Source organism: Periplaneta americana, chromosome 12 (genome assembly GCF_040183065.1).
Source record: "Periplaneta americana isolate PAMFEO1 chromosome 12, P.americana_PAMFEO1_priV1, whole genome shotgun sequence".
In the NCBI taxonomy this organism is placed as follows: domain Eukaryota; kingdom Metazoa; phylum Arthropoda; class Insecta; order Blattodea; family Blattidae; genus Periplaneta; species Periplaneta americana.
In genome coordinates, this window is record NC_091128.1 from 44371576 (window position 1) to 44398396 (window position 26821).

The window sequence follows — 26821 nt, forward strand, 5'->3', positions numbered from 1 at the left end:
GATGTAGAAAAATTCAAATATCTGGGAGCAACAGTAACAAACATAAATGATACTCGGGAGGAAATTAAACGCAGAATAAACATGGGAAATGCCTGTTATTATTCGGTTGAGAAGCTCTTATCATCCAGTCTGCTGTCAAAAAATCTGAAAGTTAGAATTTATAAAACAATTATATTACCGGCTGTTCTGTATGGTTGTGAAACTTGGACTCTCACTTTGAGAGAGGAACATAAGCTAAGGGTATTTGAGAATAAGGTGCTTAGGAAAAATGTTTGGGACTAAGAGGGATGAAGTTACAGGAGAATGAAGAAAGTCACACAACACAGAACTGCATGCATTGTATTCTTCACCTGACATAATTAGGAACAGTAAATTCAGACGTTTGAGATGGGCAGGGCATGTAGCACGTATGGACGAATCCAGAAATGCATATAGAGTGTTAGTTGGGAGGCCGGAGGAAAAATGACCTTTGGGGAGGTCGAGAGGTAGATGGGAGGATAATATTAAAATGGATTTGACGGAGGTGGGATATGATGATAGAGACTGGATTAATCTTGCTGAAGATAGGGACCGATGGCGGGCTTATGTGAGGGTGGCAATGAACCTCCGGGTTCCTTAAAAGGCATTTGTAAGTAAGGCAAATTCTTAAAGATTCCCTGCAGATTATACAGTAGGCCTACTTCGGTACATAAAAATAATATAAATAATGCGTTTATGTTTACAGTAGAGCATATTTATGTCAAAGGCTAACAAAATGCAATGCGAGTTTTGTGTTTACAGTATGTTTATGGAACGGAATGAAATTTCGGAAGGGCGGCACTGCAACACAGCACTGCAACACAGCACTGCAATCTATTGCGCTAATCGTCAAGCAAGGCGCATTCCCAAACCCAAAGGGGGTTGCCCCAGCGCAGGAAAACGAGGCAATCCGAAAAACGAGAAACTTGAAACATGCCTCGGGGCTCTGCAGAAGCAGCTCCACCTCCGGAACACGTGGCAACCGGAAAACGAGAAAATACATTCTTGCATAGGGTCTCTAAGTGGGCCGCCACAGCGCAGGAAAACGAAGCAACAGGAAAAAAGAGGAACTTGCAACATTTTTCGGGGCTCTGCAGGGGTTGCGCCAGAGCCGGAAAATGCGGCAACCGGAAAAAACAATAATCTTAAAGCACGCCTCGGGATTTTGCGGGATACGCTCCAGCGCCTGAAAACCCACCAACCGGCAAATGAGAGACTTGAAAAGTGCCTCCGGGCTAAGCGTGGGCCGCCCCAGCGCCGAAAAACGCGACAACCGGAAAAAAAGAAACTTGAAACATGCCTCGGGGCTCTGCAGATTCAGCTCCAACTCCGGAAAAAGTGACAACTGGGAAACGAGAAAATTCATTCTTGTGTCGGGTCTCTAAGGAGGCCGCCTCAGCGCCAGGAAAGGAAGCAACAGGAAAAGTAGGAACTTGTAATATGCCTAGGGCCTCTGCAGGGGTTGCCCCAGAGCCGGAAAACGCGGCAACCGAATAAACAAGAATATGTATGACTTGAGGCTTTCCCGGCGTTTGATGTAGAATAACTCTTCTCGGGTTCTCAGCCAGGTGAGTTGGAGATTAGCTTCCAAGCTTTCGACGGCTAGCTCTGCCATCTTCTTCAGGGACGAAGTGATGTGGGAAATGAATGAATGAAAGGGGACGAAGAAAGAATGATGTTTAAAATGGCAGGCAGGGTAAGCATCCCATGCCTCCATTGGTTCCCGACTTGCAATTCACTAACCTTAGATCGAGGTTCCCAGCTAAAAGCCGTTTGCCCTCTCATCTACCAGTAGTGTATTTTCTCCTGTAAATGGTAATATGAAACATGTAAACGCTGACAGTTGAATAGTGATTAAGTGATGTGGGACCACGTCTAGCCGGTATATATGCAAAAGTAGGGCTTTCCGCTGCGGGCCAATCAGGAGCTAGTTCCCAGTCCCGACCGCCAGGCGCATTCTGGTTGGTGGACACGTCAGCCAATCAGGAGCTACTTGCTGGTCCCGACTGTCTGCCGTGTGCTGGTGGTCTAAGCGTATTGATGGTAGGTTTGCATGCTGTACTCAGCTGTAGACCCCCGTCTCTGTTGAAATTATTGCCATCTAGCTGGATTTCGATGGCTTCCTTGATAACTAAGTCCAAGAATCTGTAAACTTTCCTCGGGGCTTTGCGGAATAACCCCCAGCGCCTGAAATCGCACCAACCGGCAAATGGGAGACTTGAAACGTGACTCGGTGCTGAGCGAGTTCACCCCAGCGCCAGAAAAGACGGAAATGGGAAGAAATAGAAATTTTGGACATGATTCGGGGCTCTGCGGGTGTTGCCTCAGCGCCGCAAAACGCGGCAACAGGAACAAATTGAAACTTGAAACATGCTTCGGGGCTCTAAAGAAGCAGGTCCACCACCGGAAAATGTGGCAACCGGAAAACCAGAAAATTCTTTCTTGCGTCAGGTGTTTAAGGGGGCCGCCTCAGCGCAGGAAAACGAAGCAACAGGAAAAATGTAAAATTTGAAATATGTGTTGGGGCTCCGCGGGGGAAGTCCCAGCGACGGAAAACGCACCAGCCGGCAAATGAGAGACTTGAAACGTGCCTCGGGGCTGAGCTAGTGCTGCCCCAGCGCCGGAAAACGCGGCAACCGGAAAAAAGAGAAACTTGAAACATGCCTCGGGGCTCTGCAGAAGCTGCTGCACCTGCGGAAACGTGGCAACAGGAAAACGAGAAAATTCATTCTTGCGTCGGGTCTCTAAGGGGGCGCCTCAGCGCCGGAAAACGAAGCAGCAGGAACAATGATGAACTTGTAACATGCCTCGCGGCTCTGCAGTGGTTGCCCCAGATCAGGAAAACGCGGCAATCGGAGAAACAAGCCGGCTGACTACACTACGGTTCACTGTATATCCAGGTTTAGAGCAGGCAATCCCACTCGTTTCTGGGCCAACCTTCTCTGTGAGAACTGCAGGAAAACCCCAACTGCGGCTTGGTCCTCAATGAAAAATCCCAGACCTGACCGGGACTCGAAGCCCGACCATCTGCGTGACAGGCTGAAGAGTTATTTTACGTCGCTGTATCAGCATCTAGGCTATTTAGCGTCTGAATGAAATGAAGATGATAATGCCGGTGAAATGAGTCCGGGGTCCAGCACCGAAAATTATCCAGCATTTGCTCATAATAGTTTAATACGAAGTAAATTAGAGTACACATCTATAGTTTGGAACCCTCACTATCACTCGCACTCGGTGATTCTAGAGAGAGTACAGAATAAAATCCTAAAACTGCTATATATGAAAAAACATTCATGTTACAACATATTCCAATCTTATAAACCCATGCTGGTTGAATTTAATGTACCATCTCTCAGTAGTCGCAGGATAAGAGCACAACAAATGTATTTGTTCAAAACCATAAATAGTTTAATAGACAACCCTGATCTTCTACAGCTAATTAGTTTCAATATTGGTAAATCAAATTTGAGAAAGCGATCTCTCTTTTATTTACAGACAACAAAAACACTATCTCATAAAATATATCCACTTTTATTAATGCTTCGAACTTACAATCATCTATCAAATAAACAGGATTTAGATTTTTCGTTATCGTACAATATGTACAAGAAAAAGTTATGTATATCATTACTTGAAACACAATATGTTCTGTGTTGGTGAGTTTTTTTTAATAAATGAAGTGAGCCTATTGGGCCTGCTGTGTAGTGCTGTATATTGAATTTATTAACATGGTGTTGTATTTGCTCTGCAATTTGCCAATTTGCCTACATGTTGCATTTTTGGCTCTGATGTCTGTACTTGGCTCTTTTTTATTTGTTCTTATTTGGTGTTTTTCATTTATATCTGTATCTGTGTCTTTTATTTAGGTGGTATCTATTTGTTTTCTTTTTTCTTCTCTTTTCCATTTTTAATTTGTAATTACTTGTATCTGTTTTGTTTTACCTATTTTTTCGTGTTGTATGCAATTCTATGTTTTTTTATCTGTACTGTCTATTGTAATTGGGGCTTTGCCCTGTTATGGACATAAATAAATAAATAAATAAATAAATAAATAAATAATTAGACAGACAGACAGACAGACAGACAGACAGACAGACAGACAGACAGACAGACAGACAGACAGACAGATAGATAGATAGATAGATAGATAGATAGATAGATAGATAAATAAATATTGGGTTGAGGGAAAACCCCGGAAAAAACTTTAACCAGGTAACTTGCCCCGACCGGGATTCGAACCCGGGCCACCTGGTTTCGGGGCCAGACGCGCTGACCGTTACTCCACAGGTGTGAACCAGGCTGAAGATCTGGCCACTCAGCCTCCGCATGTTTATATCAATCAAGCTACGATCATTGATATCCAGAGAGAAAAACAAGCATTAGTAGGATTGCATCCTCCATATTAACTTACCTGCAATAGCCAATACAACGTAGAGGAAGTCTATGATGTTCCAAGGATCCTTGAAGTAGTGATGCCTCAACCCCGAGACTTTGATCACACACTCCACGAAGAAGATGATTATGAAGATCAAATTCAAGTAATCGAGAACTTCGGAGAACTCCATCGACTGTCCGTAGTGGTCAATTGCCATCACTGCCACGTTCAGGATAATCAGTATCATCATAGTGTATTCGAACTTCCGGTTGACGCTGATGTCGTACATGAGTGACTGAGGGTGACACTGCAACAGCATATAACGACAGAAAATCAGAAAGCAGGATTAAATCATTAACATCGCTACATGCAAAATACGGAGTGAGCAAAAATCTTCTGGCCGGGAAGCGGCGACATTGTTATCACACAAGAGCAACTGCGTTGCATACGGGGAATGCCCAGGTCAGTCTGACGGAAACTAGGACAAGAAGACAAAATTAATAGGAGGTGATTTGTCTAATCACTAAGGAGCGGATTCCTATGTAATTAAATATATTTTATCCGTGACCATAACGAAAAACATGCCTTTACTAAATATTTTTGCGTTTGTAATGTAGGCTTTTACTCAATATTACTTTATTTCACTAGTGAGATAAAGACTTTACCTCACAGTTTGAACTTTATCTCACAGTTCATTAGTATTTTCCTAGTACCCGGGCACACACGTATATTTTTCCATTGAACTATTACTCAAGAAGTTAATATATTAGTTACTAGAAGTCACTACCTCTACTTCTTTATTACCATTTCTTAAATATACATACACTCAATCTCCTTCTCTTTTCTCTATCTACTACGTCGTAATTTATGCATTGCATCCATATCTAATATGTATTTTTTTTAATTTGTAATAATTTACCTTCTGGGAAGCGAGGAGACTTGAACCTGCGAAGATGGGTTTATAGGATTTAGGATTTTATCATTTTATATTATAACAACTTATAACAACACGCGTTAGTCAACTGAACTAAACAGACACGATGATTAATTATATTTTAATATTCCTCTTAAGTTTACATAAGTAAAATGTGAAATTATGTTAATAACATTAGTCCCGTGAACACTTCTAAATAATCCCTGAAACTTCAAAAAGATGAAAATACACGTTTAAAATGAAAAAAATATATATTAAAATTATATAATTAATTATAATTTGTTATTTATCCAACGCCTTAGATACCATTCTTCACTATTCATGGCCTCCTACATCATAACCTACCTAGTATACGTATCGATTCTAAAATCCATGCCATGATATGATTATATGAGGAATTATTTTCAATATATTTTCTTTTATAAAACAGAATTTTTCGTTATGATCATGGATAAAATTACGTATGGTACTTGTGAGCGTGATCTTTATTGCACTCGTGTAATTTAAGCACTCGGCTGACGCCTCGTGCTTAAATCTTTCCACTCGCGCAATAAAGATGCCATAAATACCATAAATATTTTGTGTCTGATAAAACACAATTAACAAAGTTAAAAAATTCCGAATGTCAAGTTTCAAGTTTAAAACCCGAATTTTATTTCACATAAAAACACATATGTTCACAAACAATTATGTAAATACATATTTTCAGGAAATCTATTATAAACACATAAATCTTGGAGTTTTTTACTTAAATAATTTTTTTACAAGAACTTTTATGTATTTTAAAAATAAATCAATTATATCACTCAGAAGTACGTTATCTTTTTTAAGAATTCTTAGTTCTTTTTAAGAATTCTTGGTTGCTTCCTGTTTCTAAGCGCTGTGTGGTGTATCCGTGATCCATTTTTGTAATAGTATCGCCTCAAGTTCTGAGAACTGCTAGGCAGCATATCAGTGTTATTATTAGAGAATAAATTAACGTGGACAAGAAGGAGAGATCTTGCAACACATAATTAGGAATATTCATTGTTGCTGAAGATGATTTCATTCCACGCTTTGTTTCTGAAACACAACGGATAAGAGCTGGGGTATAAACATTATTTAATTTAAACAAATCTCTCGCCTCTCGCTCATGCCTATGAAGTGAGGCAATACATCTTGTTGTGATTCCCCATTATCGGGACATAATCATAAGCTGCGTAGTGTTGATGTAGTGGCGTCCTTTAGGAAGCTTTTCTCCGACGTTGTCAGTCAGTAGCTAGAAAAATTATTTACGTTAAGACGTGTGTATATTAGCCTCTTAAGATGTCTAAAATCAAATCGAGTTTAAGATCGCGTCTTCAGCAATATGTAGATGAATTTAATAGTAATATGCGTTACAAGAGCGGTATTTTGAAGTTTTCATGTTCGAGGAAAAGTTTGAAAAAGCGAAACGTAGTTCAGCTTTTTTAATTTCCGGGAATTGAAAGAAAACATACCGCTCGTATATCGTACATTATATTGTGTGCGAAGATCGTTTATTACATACGTGAAAGAGGAATTTCTAATTAGCTGCAATGAAATCTCCATCTTGGTTTCTGTTCAATGAAGGCAAATTTGTAAAACAAAAATATCTATCTTCAACATTGTTGCTTTAAAATGTTTTCTGTGTTTACTATACTCCAGCAGGCCGTGATATACGTCTGTTTTTTTTTCCCCAGTCTATAAATGCGAACTTAAAACAAACGGTAAGGTTATGTAATGATTTTTGCAAATATTTAAAAACAATAATTAACATTGCAATTTAGGTGAAATTGCAGTGGTAAGTTTCCAATTTATAATTATTACTATATTGAACGTCTCTAAAAATAATATGTTAAAAGCCTAAAGCAGTAAAATCAATATGTCACTTAAGCGGTAAGAAGAGGGAAATTGTTATGTGTGTTAGGTTGGGAATAGTGAATGTGGAATTTTAGACTTTCCGCGGATTGGTTTTGTGCGGAAACCAAGCAAATACGCACAATCTCGCACAAAAATATTTTTACCACCGACGGAAAAGTGTGGTAAATCAGTAAGTGCAGATCAGAGCTCTCAGGTAACCCAGCATTTGTCTGGAAACAAGCACATTGCCGCTGCTTCACGGGTGGAGAAGTTCAAATAACTTGGAGCAACAGTAACAAATATAAATGATACTCGGGAGGAAATTAAACGCAGAATAAATACGGGAAATGCCTGTTATTATTCGGTTGAGAAGCTTTTATCATCCAGTCTGCAGTCAAAAAATCTGAAAGTTATAATTATTTATAAAACAGTTACTTTACCGGTTGTTCTTTACGGTTCTGTAACTTGGACTCTCACTTTGAGAGAGGAACATAGATTAAGGGTGTTTGAGAATAAGGTGCTTAGGAAAATATTTTGGGCTAAGACGGATGAAGTTACAGGAGAATGGAGAAAGTACACAACGCAGATCTGCACGCATTGTATTCTTCACCTGACATACTGTAATTAGGAACATTAAATGCAGACGTTTGAGATGGGCAGGGCATGTAGCACGTATGGGCGAATGCAGAAATGCATATAGAGTGTTAGTTGGGAGGCCAGAGGGGAAAAGACCTTTGGAAGGCCGAGACGTAGATGGGAAGATAATATTAAAATGGATTTGAGGGAGGTGGGATATGATGGTAGGGACTAGATTAATCTTTCTCAGGATAGGGACCAATGGCGGGCTTATGTGAGGGCGGCAATGAACCTCCGGGTTCCTTAAAATCCATTAAGTATGTAAGTAAGTATTGGAGGACTTCGTTCATAGCTTATTTCTTTTCGTTCAGTAGACACACTTATATCTTACAGAAAATGATATTTATTTAACCGAATTCCATTAGCCTAATTTCTGTACAGACAATTCTCTTAATCATAGGGGGTTTCTCAATTGGAGACTGAACATAAAAAAGGCTTTAAGTGTCAATATCTTACAAAATTAATTTTTACAAAAAAAAAAAAAAAAAAAAGCCTATGTCCCTGACTCAATCCACTGAGAAAAATGAAAAGTCCCAATGTATTTTTATTTAGGCCCCCAGCTTCTCCCGTAGATGTGCGGGCAAAAAGTATAATATTACATTACTAGTCGCACTTACGGTTTGTCTCTTTGGCACTTTCAGACCTTTCTATGTCCAGTCTTCAGTTCTGCAGTCACTTCTTTTAATCTGGCTGTGATTACTGATTTTGTCTATCATTAAACAACGATGTCGATGTAAAATCCTTCAAAACATTTAACAGATAAGGAATGCTTCCCTCTCTGACGTTAACTCACCGTTGGCTTTGGGATCCTCTTCACAGGTTTCGCAGACATGGTTCTCATCACAGCTCTGCGGTAGATTAGTTGGGTCCTGCTGTCCGTCGCCGATAGGCCCTCTGCGTACAGTCACAATAATGCCATTTCTGATTTGCTGTGTCTTTATATTGAACTAAGAGAATTAAATGATTCGACGAGAGTGTGATGTAATTCTCGATACAATGTGTTTCACCACCGTTCACACGCTCATGCAAATTGTGCAAACTGGCATTTATATTTCAATTGAGCAAATCCAGTTCGTTATCATAATATATAATACAAAAAGTCGAGGTTTGTGCAAGTTAGGGCACACATTACGGTTATTACAAATAATGCAGATGTTTATTTAAAAATGTGTAAGCGTTTAAACCAGTGATGCCAAAGCAAGCGCATTTTTCTGACCTTGACGTCGTGCGCGGACATCAAGCGCTAAGTATGGAAAGAAGAAGGGTTGTGTATATGAATAAGCAGCCTGTTGGATTAAGAAAACAGTGGTGCACAAACCTCAAACGGAACGTGAAATTTTATGTCTTTATTTTTATATGGCTTCTTTCTGTTTGATATTATCTATATTGTCTGTAAAACAAAAGTACTAATACCAATTTCTTAATATTTCAGTTGTGTTTTAAATCTTAATAACATAACAAAGAGTTAAGAAAGAATATTCATATAAATTCCATAGTAGTACAACTATACTGTACTAAATGGATGAAACACATCATTCATAAAGAAAGTGATATCCCAAAAAAAGGGATTGAGTATGACATAATAAGTTGGAATTGATATTGATGGTATCTTCAGCCTTATAAAATAATCAATAAACTAATCAAAACAATATTACAGTACAAAGCAAAGTTACCTAGGTGCTGTACATGTTTTAATTGCAACTAATATTCCATAACAAAACTCTTATCGCATTATGCTTTTAGGGCGATACTGGTGAGCAACTTCCTATCATCAGAATATTAAATTATTTTCTCGAAGTGTGCTGAAGCTATAGGGCTGACATTTTTACAACACATGGGCACGTATCTTTTGCTTATGATGTAATGGTAGTTGCTTTGTTAATTCATTTCCTTACAAACAATTTCCATGGGAATATTTTCAAAAATTTCAATACACTATCTTCAGTAATACGTATATACGGTATATTAGATTTCCGAAAACATTCTGTAAGGGTACTAAATAAATAGACCTACATCTAAAAATTTCACTTTTCTAAAAATAAAAGTTGAGAAAATATTTCTTTTGAATAAAAAATCAAACTTGTAAAAAATGAGCATTAAAATTAAAACTTACATTCTTATAATGCACTTATACTCCTCAGACAAATCTAAAAATTAACATGGATACAATTATAATAAGTTCTCTTCCCTTTATCTATTCAATCAGTGCTGGCCATCCCTGTATATAGCTCGACCAAGCGGCATATACTACCTCTTTCGTCTGTCTCTTTCCTTTCCGCTGTAAAGCGCTCGGGCTCTCCTGAGCTGTAAAGCGCGCGCTTGCTCCTATGGGCATCAGTTGACATGACTGGTTTAAACAAAGGCCAATTGTAGATAAACTTACTGTGTAAGTAATTATTAAAGATAGATTGTAGGATACTCTCGAAGACAACGTACAGGAAAACTTTCTCTTCAGAGATTTCTACGGTAGCTACAGCACTTTTGTGCAAATTGCATGAGTGCTTTAAAGACGCTCTAGAGTAATGTGACATTTCAAGTTTCCACGGTAACCAACTCGCATTATGATGTAATAGTAATATACGTTACAAGAGCGGTATGTTGACGTTTTCATGGTCGAGGAAAAGATTGAAAAAGCGAAACGTAGTTGAGCTTTTTTAATTTCCGAGAACATGAAAACAAACATACCGCTCGTGTATCGTACATTATTTTGTGCGAAGATCGTTTATTACATACCTGAAAGACGAATTTCTAATTAGTTGCAATGAAATCTCCATCTTGGTTTCTGTTTAATGACGGCAACTTCGGAAAACCAAAATATCTTTCTTCAACATTGTTGCTATAAAATGTTTTCTGTGTTTACTATACTTCAGTAGGCCGTGATATACGTCTGTCTTTTTTTCCCCCAGTCTATAAATGCGAACTTAAAACAAACGGTAAGGTTATGTAATGATTTATTTTTCATTTTAATATTTTAACAATATTATTTATATAACATATTGCAGTAATATCATCGGCATCTGGAATCTTGTTGATTTTTTCACGGCTTCCTTAATGTTACCTGTATCAGGAATGCAATAAGTTTCGTGGAGTAGTAGAATTTACTTAATTTTTGCAAATATTTAAAAACAATAATTAACATTGCAATTTAGGTGAAATTGCAGTGGTACGTTTCCAATTTATAATTATTACTATGTTAAACGTCTCTAAAAATAATATGTTAAAAGCCTGAAGCAGTAAAATGAATGTCGCGCTTAAGCGGTAAGAAGAGGGAAATTGTTATGTGTGTTACGTTGGGAATACTGAATGTGGTATTTCACACTTACCGCGTATTGGTTCTGTGCGGAAAACAAGCAAATACGCACGATCTCGCACAAAAGCATTTGTAAATCAATAATTAGGTTTGTCCACACAAGCAATTCAGAACGCGTGACGAACTAATATCTAAAATTCCTTTGACGTATGCGACAGTTCAGTACATTCTCAGAATTAGCTCGGGATTTTACGTTGTTGAAAGGTTTCTTGACTTTTATTCTTAGGATAAGTTAGGCTTGTTACAGCTGGGAAAAGCTCAGAAAAAGCCGACCATGTAATCAGTGCAATCGGGATTCGAATCCAGGCCCAAGCGCAGTCTTCAGAACACGAATACTACTGATGGGATAAGGGTGATCAGTAGGGCTAAGAATTGTATGCCGTTACATTGCGCTTCATGCGCCTCTAACTTTAGGTACCGGTACGCAATAGCGTTGGGGTGGGGGATTTCAGTGTGTTTCGTTCAGCAATGAACTTTAGTTGATCGGTTACATTACGACCGAATACTGCTATTCGTAACAGCAACATTCAACGTCCTGTAAAGAAGAATAATAGCAAGATGCCGAGGAAGAAATTTGTGTCTTAATTTCAAGTGAGGAAATTTGTAATGATGATGCAGATTTTGAGATAAATAATGCTTGTGTAAAATATTTAAAATATCTCCTCATTGTTTCTGCAGAAGTGGAACGAAGTTTCTCTAGATCAGTCATGTCTACTGACGCCCATAGGTCCAAGCGCGCGATTTAGAGCTCAGGAGAGCCTGAGCGCTTCGCAGCGGAAAGGAAAGAGACAGACGAAAGAGATGGTATATGCCGCTTGGTCGAGCTATATTCAGGGACGGCCAGCACTGATTCAATGGGTAAAGGGAAGAGAAGTTATTAAAACTGTATTCATATTAGTTTTTAGATTTGTTTGAGAACTGTAAGTGCATTATAAGAATGTAAGTTTTAATTTTAATGCTCATTTTTCACAAGTTTGCTTTTTTATTTAAAAGCAATAATTTCATAATTTTTTTTTACAGAAAAGTGAAATTTTAAGATAAGTTTATTTAGTAGCCTTACAGGTACTGAAACAATGTTTTCGTAAACCTGATATACCGTATATACATATTACTGAAGATAGGGTATTGAAAATTTTGAAAATATTCGCATGGTAATTGTTTGCAAGGAAATGAATTAACAAAACAACTACTGTTACATCATAAGCAAAAGATACGTGCCCATGTGTTGTAAAAATGTCAGCTCTATAGCTTCAGCACATTTCGAGGAAATAATTTAATATTCTGGTGTTAGGAAGTTGCGCACCAATATCACCTTAAAAGCATAATGCGATAAGAGTTTTGTTATATAATATTACAGTTAAAACATTTACAGTACCTAGATAACGTTGTTTTGTACTATAATATTGTTTTGATTAGTTTATTGATTACTTTTATAAGGCTAAAGGTAACATCAATATCAATTCCAACTTATCATGTCATACTCAGTCTCTTTCTTTCGGATATCACTTCCTTTATAAATGACTGGCCGTACCCGTGCGCTCCGCTGCAACTATTAGAAATAAATATAAAGTAATTACATAATTAAAATAGGATGTTTGATCCAGGGAACATTCGTGTTTGTTAGAAGGATAAATCGTGTGTATTTTAACACGATTCAATTGAACATAGTTAAAATTTGAATTATAAAATAATGGATTGCTAAGCTAACGTACTATTACTGCATACTAAAACAATACACTCTCGTTCGTTAATTCTCTGAGATTAAAATGAGTGTGTACATAAATATTATTTTAAGAAATACAGAAAACGAATGTACAAAATAGCTTATCAAATTTTCTGTGCATGAGAAGCTATTTTAATCTTACCTGTCCTCGATTTACTCAGAAGTTACTGTAATAACATTATAGCGTTATGTCCATCTAGAGAAAATACACTTTCCAATGGTAAAAGAATAAGTAATTATACATATCGGTTAATTTAGCTTCCGATATTACTTCCTACAAACACAGAAACATCCTCTGTAGGCTATGTTTAATAGCTTTCGATGTTGTTGTCCAAGGCCCCTTATAGACGAAGTCATTTGTTCTTATTTCAGTGCACCATCTTAGATGGCGTTATTTTAATTTTAAAACTCATTTATCTCATTAAATATCAGTCGTATTAAAATTTTGTAAAGAATAAAACTTATCGGAAATCATTTTAAAGAAACTTTTGTTATGTAACATATTTAAAAAAAATCAATAATAAGCGAGATATTTCGATTTATTTAATTCAGGCGCCCTTATAACCCCCCCTTTTAAATAAAGTATTTTGAATGCCATATAGCCTAAACTCTAAGTTAAAACGAACTTAATTTATATTCCAATTTTCATATAAATCGGTTCAGCCATTATCGCGTGAAAAGGTAACAAACATCCAGACAGACATACAAACGAAAATTTCAAAAAAGCGATTTTCGGTTTCAGGGTTGTTGATTATATATGTTAGGACCAATTATTTTTGGAAAATCAGAAATTACCAGAAAAATTTCGGCTACAGATTTATTATTAATATAGATGTGTTTTATTCAATTAATTCAATATAGTTGTACTATTAATATTCCGTCTTAACTCTTTATTATGTTATTAACGTTTGAAATATAACTGCAATATTAATAAATTGATGTTAGTACTTATGTTTTACAGACAATCTAGATAATATCAAACAGAAAGAAGCCATATAAAAATAACGACATAAAATTTCACGTTCCCTTTGAAGTTTGTGCACCACTGTTCTCTTAATTCAACAGGCTACGTACATAATTTCTTCTTCCTTCCATACGCAGCGCTTGATGCCCGCGCACGACGTCAAGGTCAGAAAAATGTGCTTGCTTTGACATCACTGCTCTAGATATAAGGCTGTGTTTTCTAGCAACAGACAATCATTGTCCTTTGAAAATTTGAAAATGTGGTTTGTTATTCACTGCAACAATATGTGAAATAAAAAATTATGTGAAACAAAAACATAATACACTATCATATTAACATAGTGAAATAATAAGGCTGATTTTCTACAGACAGAAAATAGAATGTCTTTAAAATAGTGCAATTTTTCTTTAAGAAAGAAAATTATGTGTTTAAATTTTTCTTTAGCAGATAGTTGTATTTCAACCACCCAAATGCTGAGGACTAACTTCCCGTGATGATAAGCATGAGTTCAAACGAACGAAAGACACTGCGTTAACTCACCCCAACTCTGAGACGTACTCAAAGTTAGAGGCGCACGAAGCGCACCGGTAGCTTAACGGCATATATTTCTCAGGCCTAGTCTCTGCAGCTCATCTCTGGAACTCTCTACCACAACATGTCAGAGACTGTCGGACATTGTCTAGTTTCAAAAATAAACTAAAATTGCACTTTTTCAAGTCAGATTCCTTTCAGTTATAAGCCCTTTTCTCTGCGATAGTTTTGTAAAAATATAGACTATATATTTCTTTTTCCTTCCTTTCTCCTTTTTGTACTCTTTATCAGCCGATGAATTTTTTTACCATAGCCTTTTTATTGTGAATTTTATTTAATATTCGTATTTCTTTTCTTTTTTATTATTATTTTATTACATTCCATTTTGTTATATTCTTCCTTACGTTTTCCACATTAACCACTTGTACTAAATGAGTTGCTTTTACTATATTCCAATGTATTTTACTTTCTTTTGTCTATTATTCTATTATTTTCATGTTGTTTAGTGTCGATTTTATTATGCTGCTACTACTATTATTATTATTATTATTATTATTATTATTATTATTTTTTTTTTTTTTTTTGTAATATCTTAGTATTCTGTTCTTTAACTTTTTGTTAAATTTTAACTGCTTGTATACTTTGTGACCTGGTAGAGTGTAAGAGAAAGCCTTATGGCCTTAACTCTGCCAGTATAAATAAAGAATTATTATTATTATTATTATTATTATTATTATTATTAGTAATCTTCTTAACTAGAAAACGAGATAAATTTTTAGTTTCTTTGTATTGTAAATATTTAGGTGTCCATTTGTAACAAATTCGTAGCAGCTACAAAACGCATTAAAGATTTGTTTTGTGAAAAGGAACGAAGTTTAATGGGATTAATTTTAGCGTTGCCACCTTATCTTGAATAATAATAAGAATAGTGGAAATTTGTGACTTGGATTTTCACTATCCCAGTAACGATTGTTTTGAATGTTCACGTAACCACTTAGAGATAGAACCACGCTTCGTCGCTGTAAAAAAATTAAGGTGGGGTCAAGTAGTCCATCATACTCTGACTGTTGGAACCACACGCAAAATCTAAGTCTGCTCTGATAATAAGGTTCCGTTAACCTCTGAACTACACGAATTCTGTAAGATTTTACTTTTAATTGTTTCGTACCTCTTATGACTGAAGACTATGACACCCCTACCTGCTGAGCTACACGGCGGGATGTTGTCGTAGAACTTCTCTCTAGTCGGTGGCCAATTCCATCTAACATCTCCTCAGTGACAACATGGCTCACACACGTTCGTTTCTTATCCAGTACTAATACAGTAGAACGAAATTTCTTCACTAAATTGTAAATCATTACTTTAGAAGGCTCTGGCGAATCAGGGAATGACTGACGGAAGTTTGTTACAACTGTTCTCCAAGATTCTTATTTCACAAAGTTGCCGTAAATAAACACTCGTTGTTCAAGGCTGTATTTCATAATGGACACACTACTGCACTCTAAATGTACGGTATACAGCTGCACCCTCACTGTGTGAACGTGTTTACGTAACTGAACACAAAATGTACGCGACCTAGAGGTCTGATCATTGCGACGGCGCAGCAGTTACTAAGCATACGACTTTTCGCTGACGCCGGTATAGCATAGGCTGACTCACTCTATCTAATGTATGTGTATAAACTAAGAAATAGAAAATTAAATTCACATGAAAAGAAACAACTTACTAAAAATAATATTTTGAGGATTCAGTTTTGTCAAGAGCTTTCAAAACGCCTTTTTTCTCAGAGATTTTTACATAATGTGTTTTGCTTGTAAGCCGACTATACAGAGTTAATTAAAAGTCCCGCACCACCTAAATAATTTTCAGTGACATGAAACTTGGTATGTGGGGATAACCATATACTAAGAACTCAATAATGGTATTACCGAGTTTTTTCTACTTCCGGTTTAACAGGAAGTAACTCCAACTCTCTTATTTTAAATGGAACACCCAATAATTTTTTTTTAATTTTTGAATAGTGCTCATTAAGAGCTTTTCAAAAATTACCCATACTTGATACTTCTGTACAAATTCAGTGTTGTTAAGTCAAGAAAACAGAAAAGTGTATCGAATATTAAAATAATAAATGCACCAACTAAATAACTTTTGAAGCATGTGGTTCAGTGATATTAAACTTGGTATGTGAGGATAACCGTATACTAAGAACTCAATAATGGTACTACCAAGCCCCTACAGTCTCGGCTGCGCGAAACGAGGAATCCGGGGCAAATTGAACGCTGCGCTTGCCGCCATATTGTTGGAGAGCAGACAAATAATAGCAGTGCGTAAATCACGCAATTTAACGCTGTGATGATCTAAAATTGACATATTATGGCCATTTTCGACGTTTAACGTAAAATTAGGACGAAATAAACAGATTCAAAGTTTCATTGATATGTGTTAGAACATTAAAGAAAAGAAAATACGTATGCAGCAATTTATAGAAAACATACTGATACATCCATAAATAGGCCTACACAATACACATTATAGATTGTATAATTTTACGATAATCAGCAAATTGTTAGGTTTCAGAGAATCTAAAATTATATTAACATATTAACTCTTAGATCACAAGACATAAATATATGCACCTTGATTACACAAGTTCTTGTTATAATCAAATTCCTAAGTGAAATAAATATGCGATAATCAGTATAGACTTGTTAAGTTTTAGAGAATCAAAAATAAATTATATTACCGGTACTTTTAGACCACAGGACATAGGTAATCTGGCAAAATATAATGTGCGAAGGTAGCCAAATTACATTGAATTCATTCTTCAATTAATAAAGGGAATGCTATCAATTATAAAAAGTATCGGTACCTAATACATTGCAAACAATAGGTAACGTGAAGACCTAAAAACTAAACAATCACTTTATGCAAGATAAAAAAAAAACATACTTTTTATGTGTGGATATTTTAAATAAATAAAATAGATATATTATCATTGCTTGCGGAGTGATGGTACATAATTTTTATGCACATATGCAATATCAATAAGATGCCATTCCTTGCTTTTGTTAATAAAATATATCCGGCAAAATGTAAAAGAGTTATTTATAGGTGAACTCTGAATCATAAATTCACAAAGGAGGCTTAGCTATTATAGCTATTTATTTATTTATTATCTGTATATTTATTTATCCATATATGGATCTTGAATGAAAGTTTATTATCTTGCAGATAAATTCATTTACATAATAAAAACAAAAAGTTATCTTTCCACTAATGTTTTAACATCTGATGTGCAAGTCTAAATAATTCACTCAGTGGGATTTCTCTACAGTCTGATATACCTGTACTAACAATTAAGTATTCTTTATTGTCGTAAACTACTGATTGATTTCTAATGATATTGATATTGTAACAACAGAGATAATATTATATCGTACCTTTTGCAAATAGCTTGGAAAATTAAACAGGGATGGTATTATCGCCGCGCTCTCATGGTTAACATTCGGCAGGTCTTTGAGCGGCCTCATGCGTTCGGCAGGTCTTTGAAATTTAATTGTATTATTGTTTTCAATTTCTTGTGTCGCCGCTCCAATCACTCGCCTCAATTTCAATAATGCAACCAATAAGCTGCTTCAATTATTATTAAATGACACTTACTTGTCTAATCCACGTAGACTAAACCCGAGGTTGCAATGTCTTGTGCTGAGGACGAACATTAAGGTATGTGATTAAAAATTATTATTAAAGAGTTATTATTAAGAGTTAAGAAAGCCAACGTACTCGTATATGAAATAATAATAATAATAATAATAATAATAATAATAATAATAATAATAATAATAATAATAATAATAATAATAGCCATTTAACAATATAACAAACTAGTGCTTATTCTTATCGAGGAAGTAGACGTGACAACGTGACGCTTAGAGTGAAACCTACAGAGCAACAATCGGTCGGCAAAATTATTTTTTTAAACCACACCGCACGTTATTGTATGATGCCGACATGTTGAGCATGAGTCCGCGGCGATAATATATCATCTTTCAAAATTATATTGCCATTACTTTCACACTATTCACTAAAAACACCCGAGACAAAACAAAGGACAAGTATGACAATCGTGTTTACCGCTCTATTTCTACCAGTAGCATGGCGGCGTAAACATGCGCAGACTGGTTTCAATTTTGGACAGCACACCAGCGCTCTGTGTGAGTCTAGTGTAATATTATAACGTCTTTGGGTACTAGCGAGTTTTTTATAACTCCAACTCTCTTATTTTAAATGGAACACCCAATATATATTTTTATTTTTGAATAGTGCTCATTAAGAGCTTTTCAAAAAGTGCCCACATTTGATACTTCTGTACAAATTCAGTGTTGCTAAATAAAAATGGAAGTGGTGCAAGATATTCCTAAAGCCTGGATAAATCATTCCTTAAATGGTTTCTATGATCGAGTGACACATTGTAAAGCAGCTGAGGGCTACCAATTTGAACACATAATTTAGAAGGTGAGCTAGATTTGTTTTGTTTTTTGTTAAGGAAGGAGTATTTTATTATTTTAACTAGCCGTACCCGTGCGCTCCGCTGCACCCGTTAGAAATAATTATAAAGTCATTACATAATTAAAATAGGACATTTGATTCAGGGAACATTCGTGTTTGATAGAAGGATAAATCGTTTAATATGTTACTTAATTTAAATTGCATCCAAATAATTTTATTAAAATGCGATCATTTTGGTCCAGAGACACTCATTTGGTGCAATGACAATTCCTTTAACACGTTTCTTAATTTTTATTACATGCAACCATAGTTTAATGAAGATTGACATCATTTAGATTTAATGTGTATATTTTATTTTACTTGTTATAGGTTTCCATTGAATTATGGTAATAACTTAATTTTAACCCTTGTTTTCTACGTATTCAGTAAAAGGCGCTTGGCCCACTATGGTTGTGAACCCTTCAAATAACTTAAATTATATTATATAATATTACATATTATATTATATTATATTATATTATATTATATTATATTATATTATATCAGAAGTTACTCTAATAACATTATAGCATTATGTCCATCTAGATAAACTACACTTTCCAATGGTGAAATAATAATTAATGATACAAATCGGTTAATTTAGCTTCCGATATTACTTCATACAAACACAGAAACATTCTCTGTAGGCTATCTTTCATAGCTTTCGATTGTTGCTTTCCAAGGCCCCTTATAGACGAAGCCATTTGTTTTTTAATTCATTACACGGCCTTAGATGGCAGTTATTTTAATTTTAAAACTCATTTATCTCATTAAATATCAGTCCTATCAAAATTTTTCAAGGAATAAAACTTACCGCAAATTATTTTTAAATAAACTTTTGTTATGTAATATTTTTCACAAAAATCAATAATAAGCGAGATATTTCGATTTATTTAATTCAGGCCCCCTTATAACCCCCCTTTTAAATAATGTATTTTGAATGTCATATAGCCCAAAATCTAAGTTACAACGAACTTAATTTATATTCCAATTTTAATCGAAATCCGTTCAGCCATTATCGCGTGAAAAGGTAACAAACATACAGACAGACAGACAGACAGACAGACAGACAGACATACAAACAAAAATTTCAAAAAAGCTATTTTCGGTTTCAGGGTGGTTAATTATATATATTAGGACCAATTATTTTTGAAAAATCGAAAATTACCAGAAAAATTTCGGCTACAGATTTATTATTATTATTAGTATAGATATTCGATACACTTTTCTGTCTTCTTAACTTAGCAACACTGAATTTATAAAGAAGTATCGAGTGTGGGAACGTTTTGAAAAGCTCTTACTGAGCACTATTAAAAAATAAAATAGTATATTGGGTGTTCCATTTAAAATAAGAGAGTTTGGGTTACTTCCGGTTAAACCGGAAGTAGAAAAACTCGGTAATACCATTATTGAGTTCTTAGTATATGGTTATCCCAACATACCAAGTTTCATGTCACTGAACCGTATGCTTCAAAAGTTATTTAGGTGGTGCGGGACTTTTAACTGACCCTGTATAATACAAGACAACAAAATAAAGACTTTTTCATGCAATCATCTAGACATTTGTCTAAGAAAATTGTGACAAAACTCATTCTAACTTACAGGAGTGAATTTTGGATAATTATACTTATCTTCCTTCTTTGTTGGCGGAAAATATCAATCAGGATACACACGAAGAGCTTCAGGATGAAAAATGACCCGAAGACAATGAAAAATATGAAGTAGAGATACATATAAATGTTGGTTTCCCTGATTGGTTGTTTGTGTACCTGAAAATACGAGAAAACAACATTTTCTTTACACACAATATTACTAATACATAGGATTATTAAAAATCACGAAAGATTCAAGTTCTTTAACTTTTTAAGAAGTAAGATTGTAGAAAGTAATACAGTTTTGTTCACAAAAGAGTGTTAGTTATTCAGGAATAATCCAACTAATGAAAATACACTTGATTCATACTGCATTAACTGCATGTTTCATATTCTGAATTTTGTCTAATTTCCTAGACTTGTAAAACCATCGCAGCATTCACAACGTTTTCTACGGACTTTGGTCTGACAAAACGTTTTTTATCTGCTACGGAATCCACTCTTCAAATTTTTTTTACAAGCTTTAGGAATAGCACATTACAGGATCCATACCTCAATCCATTTACAGTTCTGAATTTTCCTAGAGCCCACATTTTCTCTATTATATACATTCATAGAAGCAGTGGATGAAGTCGATTCGTATTCGCAGAGAGGAAATGAATTATTTTTTGGTATTCATATGCAAATAGCTTGATTTGCTATTTACTTATTTCATTTTCCATAGCAACAATAATATAACAATTAAAGGACAAATTTTTGTGAAAATAAAATAAATCCATTATTTTATGAAAAAAAAAAACTGAAGGCTAGGCCTACTATTACTTTTGTATGTACTTAATTTTTAACAAAATTTTGGGAGTTTCAAAACTTTCTTAACTTTTAAATGACCCTGTACACAAATAATGGAACAGCTGGTACCTTTCTTTTTCATTTTCTTCTTCTTTGCGGAATCCTTTTAACCTAGCTGAATTAATTAGATATGTTGGAAATCTTCGCAGTACCCAAAATTCCCAACGTCAATGTAACGCTTTAGTAAAATCGTGCTTCTCTCCACTTTTCTGGTGTAGTTGGTAATTCCTAAATTAAACACTTACACTGAAATGAATTGAAAGAAGCTGAGAAATGCCATGCTACGAAACTTTACACTGAAATGAATTGAAAGAAGCTGAGAAATGCCATGCTACGAAACAAAGTCTGACTAGACTGTGCACGTAAATCAGAGACTGTCGGAATTTAGTAGCGTTCAAAAGCAAGCTTATTAAGCATTTTCTTACTGCGTAGAGTAGGTTTAATTTTTACTTATTTAAAAAAATATGTTTCTCTCTTCTTCACTTTTACAATAAACTGTCTAGATTTTATTAATCAGTTAATCTTTTAGTACTTTGATTTTTATTGTATTTGTAAATTTAATATTAACTGTAATTTATAATTGTAATTGTATTCTTAATATTATAGTTGTAATCCCCTGGTAAAGGGACGAGAAGGCCTGATGGCCTTATATCTACCAGATTAAATAAATAGATAGATGGACGGACGGACGGACAGACGGACGGACGGACGGACGGACAGACGGACGGACAGACAGACAGATATATACATAGGTAGGTAGGTAGGTAGGTAGGTAGGTAGGTAGGTAGGTAGGTAGATAGATAGATAGATAGATAGATAGATAGATAGATAGATAGATAGATAGATAGATAGATAGATAGATAGATAGATAGATAGATAGATAGATAGATAGATAGATAGATAGATAGATAGATAGATAGATAGATAGATAGATAGATAGATAGATAGATAGATAGATAGATAGATAGATAGATAGATAGATAGATAGATAGATAGATAGATAGATAGATAGATAGATAGATAGATAGATAGATAGATAGATAGATAGATAGATAGATAGATAGATAGATAGATAGATAGATAGATAGATAGATAGATAGATAGATAGATAGATAGATAGATAGATAGATAGATAGATAGATAGATAGATAGATAGATAGATAGATAGATAGATAGATAGATAGATAGATAGATAGATAGATAGATAGATAGATAGATAGATAGATAGATAGATAGATAGATAGATAGATAGATAGATAGATAGATAGATAGATAGATAGATAGATAGATACGTAGATACATAAATAGATAAATAGATAGATAGATAAATAAATGAATGAATGAATAAATGAATAAATCAACTTTTGACACCGAGTGTACTACTAAGGGTGAGTGAAGGGATGGGGTCGAAGTGCAGCCACCTCCTCGTAGTGAGCCCTGGGTTATTTCTGAGTGTAAATTTAAATATAACTTTAAAACAGACCTAGAGCATTAGGCTCGCGTAACTTTAGAGCTGATGCGGAGACACAGAATATTGTCAAATTACTATTTTCTTTTTTTTTTTCTACGCTCTTTCTGTCACAAGTCGTAACTTTTCCGCACTAGCCACATTTATTAAAAAAAAAATCGATACACTGTGTGTGTGTGTGTATCTCGGCCATTTTTAAAGATAAATTCAAAATTCTTATGACATTTTACTCCTAAAAGCAAGTTCTTTAAAACGTTTGGAGCACAATTTTAATATATTCTTTTTATTAGGTTATTTTACGACGCTTTACCAACATCTCAGGTTACTTAGCGTCTGAATGATATGAAGGTGATAATGCTGGTGAAATGAGTCCGTTGTCCAACACCGAAAGTTACCCAGCATTCGCTCATATTGGGTTGAGGGAAAACCCCGGAAAAAATCTCAACCAGGTAACTTGCCCCGACCAGGAATCGAACCCGGACCATCTGGTTTCGCGATTAGACGCTCTAACCGTTACTCCACAGGTTTGGACCAATTTTCATATTAGCTTTCAAAATTTTAAAACAACAAATTACACTTTAAGAATTAATTTTCGCGCTACTTTTACCGAAATATGGAGAAATATTTTTCAAACACAACAAAATAAAAAATGTATATCTCCTAAAGAACGTTTCCTAATAGCCTAAAAAGAATATGTGTACCAAAATCATGCATACAGCGTTAACAGTTCCGAAGGTATATTAGGCTACTTTTTGAATTGAATGAAGCAAAAAAGTTAGTTATGGAAAATTTCAGAATTTATAGTGTTATTTAAAAAGCCCTGGGGAGCGGAGCTTTTAAAAAGGGCGTCACAGCGGCCGACAAAGCCGAAAATTCTGGTTTAATTTTATGTAATATATTTTTCACACATCGAAAAGTATTTTAAAGAAAAAGAATAAAAAACTAGTTACGGAAAATTGCAATCAAAGCTTAGACTAATTTAAAAGTCCTGTGTACTAAAGCTTTAAAAATGGGTCACAGGGCCGACAAAGCCATAAATGCGCGTTTAATTTTATGTGGTATTTTTTTTTTTTCACATATCAAGAAATTCTTAAAAGGGGGAAAATTGAAAATTTACTGGTTTTTCACCATATTTAACCATCGTCTTCTCGTAAGAATTAATAAAATTTTAACACGTTTTCTCCCATGCCTAGTATCAACCCGTTTCTGTAAAATGTGTTGAAATCACTATTACTGCAATTGAAGTGCTAGGCAATAACGTTAAAGCACAGTCTAGTATATACAGTCGCGAAGGTCAATACGTTGTAAATATGCAAACATTAGATAGTTGCTCACCACTAGGATCGCTAATATCGCCTCATTACAGGCAATGCACAATAGTACCGTCACAGTCTATTGTTTCTAGCACCCTCAAAACTCAAGCTTCGTGACTGTATATAGTAGACTGTGGTTAAAGCAAGGTCCTTATGGAAACTCATACTTCTCTGGAATCAATAGCGTCGTTCATGATCTGCAGCCATCCCTTGAAAGTGGCCACTTGCAGCAGAGAGAGATAAGCGTTGCCCACGTGGTCGAAATTCATCGGGGAGTTCTCCCACGTGTAGTTCTCGTGGAGACAGTCATTCCTGTCCATAGTGATTTCGTGGCTCAGTACTGTCGAGTTTTCATCCACACACTGCAACGTAATACAGAAAGAAATTGCGTGACATTTGTAGAAAAGTAAAATTGATGACGCATGCGTGACATGACTCTCCATATAATATATAATCTTTTCGCTGTAAGAAAAATCCTAATATAAACAATAGCACGTGACTGAAGGAAGGCTTCATTGGCTTGCTCTAAATTCCTATAACTTTTCCAGCCGTCAGTACGTAATTTACTACCTGCCAAAACAAATTCTTTAGAACATTAAGTTTCTGAATGTCTATTATTAACTCGCAAGGCAAAACAGTCTTTAGTTTCTCTATCTATTCCACCAAATATCCAGATGTGCTCCTGTTCATTCTACAAAAACCTTCCTCCGTTATACTTTCTGGTAAGCTATATAAGTGCGTTTCATCTAATTCCACTATGTGATTAGGGAATTCAAACAATCATTGTATGTATAATAAGAGGTTTATTATCACAAAGATTTTGATTCCCATATATTCTATTTTTAATCTTTCTACGAGGAATACTAGTGCTATTTATCTTGAAGGTGGAGCAGCTATATTACAAGATCTCAATAAAAATCATCATATAGTTATTACAATTTTATTTTTTTAGACCTTGATTTATTAGTATTTAATTATTTTATTGGAATTTTTTATTAAATTATTATTTATTGAAATTGTCTGAGCAACAGCACGCAAACCACCTAATAGCGCATAGTTAGAATTAGATGATTATTTTTCTTTTCGAATTTGTAACAATAACATAACACACTTCTCTACAAAAACGAAAATAATCAACTACAGTGTAAATATTCACTTCTGCTTCAACAGAAGCTTCTGTATTCACTTAATAACCACAAATAAATTAAAGACAAACTTTGAGATAAATTCACTTTTGCTCCACTAAACCATGTATTTATTGCCGGTCTAGTTTCTTTATTGCAATTTCCACACTTCAAACAAAATGGCAAATTCACATTCCGGCTACGTTTTTGCCAAATTACTGTTCTTTCTGCACCAAAGTCCACACAGTTCTTAGGTTCTTTGTCTGGTAAAACTTTATTAGTAATACAGAAATTAATAGCACTTTCAATGTCCCTCGTAAATTCGTACAAATTTCTAAAATTAAACGAAATACCGGTAACTCATAATAACATAATTATCTGAACTGTAATAAAGGTTTATTTGGACACGCTTCCGTACAGGGACAGCGCCAAATTGGGATTATGATACTTTGTACTGATTTAATAGTTACTTAATATTGATAAGCGTATTTTTTTACGAGGATCAAGTGCTTTCGACACGGTATATTATAATATTGAACGTGGTTATATTATGGTACAGAGAGGTTACGAGACGGTTGTAATGGGACGCCATTTTCGTGTTGCGAATATAATGTAGCTATCAGATTATTTTTTTACCTTAGCGGGTGATATTACTTTACGTACCTCTTAAGCTTTTGTTGTTTTGTTGACGGCTTGTGTAATGACGTTGATTTTTGTTGTATGTTCTTTACGTAGAGCTGTATACACGGATTGAGTGTTATCTGGAATGGTGTTCGTAGAGCTGTGTACACGAATTGACTGTTAGGAATGGTGTACACAGATCGGATGTGATGACGTCAGTTGACGTCATGGGGAGTTTGAAGTGTGTAAGAACGCTAAATTATTTAAGTCTGGTTTCCACATAGCCTATCGTTGATTAGTTAGATTTTAGACTAAAGAAATTTGACATAGATTAGTGATAAGTTACATGTTAGTTTAGGGTTAGACGTCAGTTTAGGTGTGTGTATTTAAAAGATGTTAGTTTAGGGTTTTTTGGAAAGGTTAGACGTGAGTTTAAGTGTGTGTATTTAAAAAATGTTAGTTTAGGGTTTTTTTTGGAAAGGTTAGACGTCAGTTTAGGTGTGTGTATTTGAAAAATGTTAGTTTAGGTTTTTTTTGGAAATCTTAGACGTCAGTTGAGGGTTTTTTTTGAAAAGGTTAGACGTCAATTTAGGTGTACGTATTTGAAAAATGTTAGTTTAGGTTTTCTCGGAAAGGTTAGACGTCAGTTTAGGGTTTTTTGGAAAGGTTAGACGTCACTTTAGGTGTGTGTATTTGAAAAATGTTACTTTAATGTTTTTGGAAAGGTTAGAAGTCAGTTTAGGGTTTTTCTGGAAAGGTTAGACGTCAGTTTAGGTGTGTGTATTTGAAAAAATGTTAGTTTAGGTTAGGTTAGACGTTAGTTTAGGGTTTTTTGGAAAGGTTATACGTCAGTTTAGGTGTGTGTCTTTGAAAAATGTTAGTTTAGGTTAGGTTAGGTTAGGTTAGATTAGGTTAGACGTTAGTTTAGGGTTTTTTTTGGAAAGGTTAGACGTCA

At 35.0% G+C, this 26821-nt stretch overlaps 1 protein-coding gene across 2 annotated transcripts in view; it reads right to left on the minus strand.

Annotated features, from left to right (window-relative positions):
- LOC138710361 (sodium channel protein PaFPC1) overlaps positions 1–26821 on the minus strand; it is a 177181-nt gene that overhangs the window by 19951 nt on the left and 130409 nt on the right. The window contains exons 21-24 of one of the 2 annotated variants that reach the window (XM_069841199.1): positions 24289–24483; positions 20531–20668; positions 8617–8721; positions 4430–4700 (exon numbers count right to left, since the gene is read on the minus strand). In XM_069841199.1, coding sequence (XP_069697300.1) covers positions 4430–4700; positions 8617–8721; positions 20531–20668; positions 24289–24483 — 709 coding nt within the window. Of the gene's footprint in view, positions 1–4429; positions 4701–8616; positions 8722–20526; positions 20669–24288; positions 24484–26821 lie in introns of both variants that reach the window. The other variant, XM_069841200.1, reaches the window with a different exon arrangement.